Below are 2,678 nucleotides of genomic sequence, written 5' to 3'. Positions count from 1 at the left end.
TCCAAGGGTTCAGCCGCCCGCGACACCCCTCCAAGGGTTCAGCCGCCCGCGACACCCCTCCATGGGGACAGCCGCCTGCGACACCCCTCCAAGGGTTCAGCCGCCTGCGACACCCTTCCAAGTTGCCTTGGCTGTGAGCTCGGTTCAGCCTTCATGACAAGCAGGTTTTTGTTGTTGTTGTTTTGTTTTGTTTTTTTAAAGGAGTTTCGCTCTTTGCTGCCCAGGCCGGACTGCAGTGGCGCCATCTCGGCTCACTGCAACCTCCACCTCCCAGGTTCAAGCGATTCTCCTGTCTCAGCCTCCCGAGTAGCTGGAATTACAGGCGCCCACCACCACGCCCAGTTATTTGTTTTTATTTTTAGTAGAGACAGAGTTTCACTATGTTGGCCAGGCTGGTCTCAATCTCCTGACCTCAGGCGATCCACCTGCCTCAGCCTCCCAAAGTGCTGGGATTACAGGCCTAAGCCACCGCGCCCGGCCAACAAGCAGGTTTTTAAAGGCAAACTTCTTCCTCAGTCAGGTGTGGCAGGCCCTGAGGGCGCAGCTGGGTGTCCCCACTGAGATCCAGGCCCGAGTGGGCTGGGCGGCTGCAGAGCCAGTCACCTGGGCTATGCACGATGGGATCCCTGACCCCGACCTCTGTCCTGACACGCCCCAAGCAGCAGCAATAAAGCTCCAAGCAACCTGGGCCTGAGCAGGAGGAGCTGGGCCTGGTGCCAGATACTAGGATCAGCCACTGCAGCTCCCTGAGCACTCTCTCCACAGAGACGGGGACCCAGACATGAGGAGGTAATGCCCACCATCCCTGAGCCCCGATCCCCACCCACCCAAACCTGGGGGCCTGGCCCTTCGCCAGAGGAGGCCCGGCCATGCTGTGCTAGGGGACCTGGTTCAGGGGAGTGTACGGGTGGGAGGGAGAAGGAGGGGCCCTCTGAGGGTCTGGGGTCTGCCACCAGGCTCCACCTCCTCTGTGGCTCCAAACACATGAGACAGTGCCTTGCCCCTTGGTTCCCCTGGCCTGGTGGAGAATCACCCAGAGACCCCACCCAGAACAAGGAAGGGGGTGGTGCCAGGCTGAAACCAGCAGGTCTGTGACTGCCCAAAAGGAAGGGGACTGGGGCCAGGGAGTGGCTGTGATTTGGAGCTCAGGGAAGCACCGGGGCTCCTGCTGGATCCTGGAATCAGAGGCTGCCTTCCTTCTGTGGGGGTGTCCCTCTTCCCCCTCCTTCTGTGGGGGTCCCCCTTTCCCCTCCTGTGGAGGTGCCCTCCTCCTCGTCCTCCTCCTCTAAGCCGGGGCCCTCCCTGCCCCTCCTCTCCTGGTGTTTCTCCCTTGTAGACAGGTGGCCTCTGGGTGGCGTGGGGACCCTTTGGTGCCCAGAGCCATTTGCCTGGAGAGGGGACCCTCGGGAGTCCCACAGTCTGGCTGCTTGGCAGTCACCACTGACCATTGTTCTAGGGGCTACCGTGTCCTGAATTCTGGGCCCCCAGGCTGTGTGTCATGGGGGGTGGGCTCCAGGGGTGGCCCAGGCAGCACGGCAGTGGGAGTGGGGTCCAATGCCTGGACAAGAGCCCCTGCCCAGCATCAGAACCAGCTGGGGGTCCTGAGGAGAAGCAGGGCCCCCGAGCCAGACCAGGCCAGGCCCCGACCCCGGGCTGTCTGGGGCATCCCCCCTGCCCTTTGACCTCCTCCCTCTGTGGCTGAGTCACCCAGAGAAGGGGCAAAGGTCCCTGTGGAGCTGCAATCCAGGCCTGTAGGGCATCTCAGACACTGACTCTTCTGCCTCAGCAGAAGTAGCTGGGATTACAGGCTTGTGCCACCACCCCAGCTAAGTGGTTTTTTTTTTTTTTTTTTTTTTTTTGAGACAGTCTCGCTCTGTCGCCCAGGCTGGAGTGAGTGCAATGGCTTGATCTTGGCTCACTGCAACCTCCACCTCCCAGGTTCAAGCGATTCTCTGGCCTCAGCCTCCCAAGTAGCTAGGATTACAGGCGCCTGCCACCACGCCTGGCTAATTTTTTTTTTTTTTTTTTTGTATTTTTAGTAGAGACGAGGTTTCACCATGTTGGCCAGGCTGGTTCCAAATGCCTAACCTCAAGTGATCTGTTGCCTCAGCCTCCCCAAGTGCTGGGATTACAGGCGTGAGCCACCGCACCCAGGCAGTTTCGTATTTTCAGTAGAGACGGAGTTTTGCCATGTTGGCTAGGCTGGTTTCAAACTCCTGACCTCAGGTTATCCGCCCACCTCGGCCTCCCAAAGTTCTGGGATTATGGGTGTGAACCAACGCGCCCGGCCCCAGACACCCTTGACTGCAGCCATGCTGAGCCCCGTGCAGACCCAGAGCCTCACCCCACCCTCAAGACCACCCCACTCTAAGAGACTGAAGCCTCCCCAGACAGAAGCCTCCCCCACAGGGGCCTGAAGAGACAAGACTGCACCACACCACACATGCCCGCACACACACACGTGCACACACACACTCCCAAACCCTCACACCACACACTCCCGCACACACACGCCCGCACACACAGGTGCACACACACACGCCCGCACACACACACTCCCAAACCTTCATACCACACACACCTGCACACACGCCCACACACATACACGCCCGTGCACACACATGTGCACACACACACGCCCACACACACGCCCACACACACACTCCCAAACCCTCACA

The 2,678-nt window shown here is 59.9% G+C and overlaps 1 protein-coding gene across 2 annotated transcripts in view; it reads left to right on the top strand.

The window, feature by feature from the left end:
- Positions 1–729: 729 nt before the first annotated feature.
- PRAP1 (proline rich acidic protein 1) overlaps positions 730–2,678 on the top strand; it is a 5,511-nt gene continuing 3,562 nt past the window's right edge. Inside the window, exon 1 of one of the 2 annotated variants that reach the window (XM_023185829.2) lies at positions 730–789. In XM_023185829.2, the coding sequence (XP_023041597.1) occupies positions 782–789 (8 nt within the window). In that variant the 5' untranslated portion in view covers positions 730–781. The remainder of the gene's footprint in view (positions 790–2,678) is intronic. The other variant, XM_023185830.2, reaches the window with a different exon arrangement.

This window comes from Piliocolobus tephrosceles, chromosome 9 (assembly GCF_002776525.5).
Source record: "Piliocolobus tephrosceles isolate RC106 chromosome 9, ASM277652v3, whole genome shotgun sequence".
Classification (NCBI taxonomy): Eukaryota; Metazoa; Chordata; class Mammalia; order Primates; family Cercopithecidae; genus Piliocolobus; species Piliocolobus tephrosceles.
This window is presented reverse-complemented; position numbering and strand designations above follow the sequence as displayed.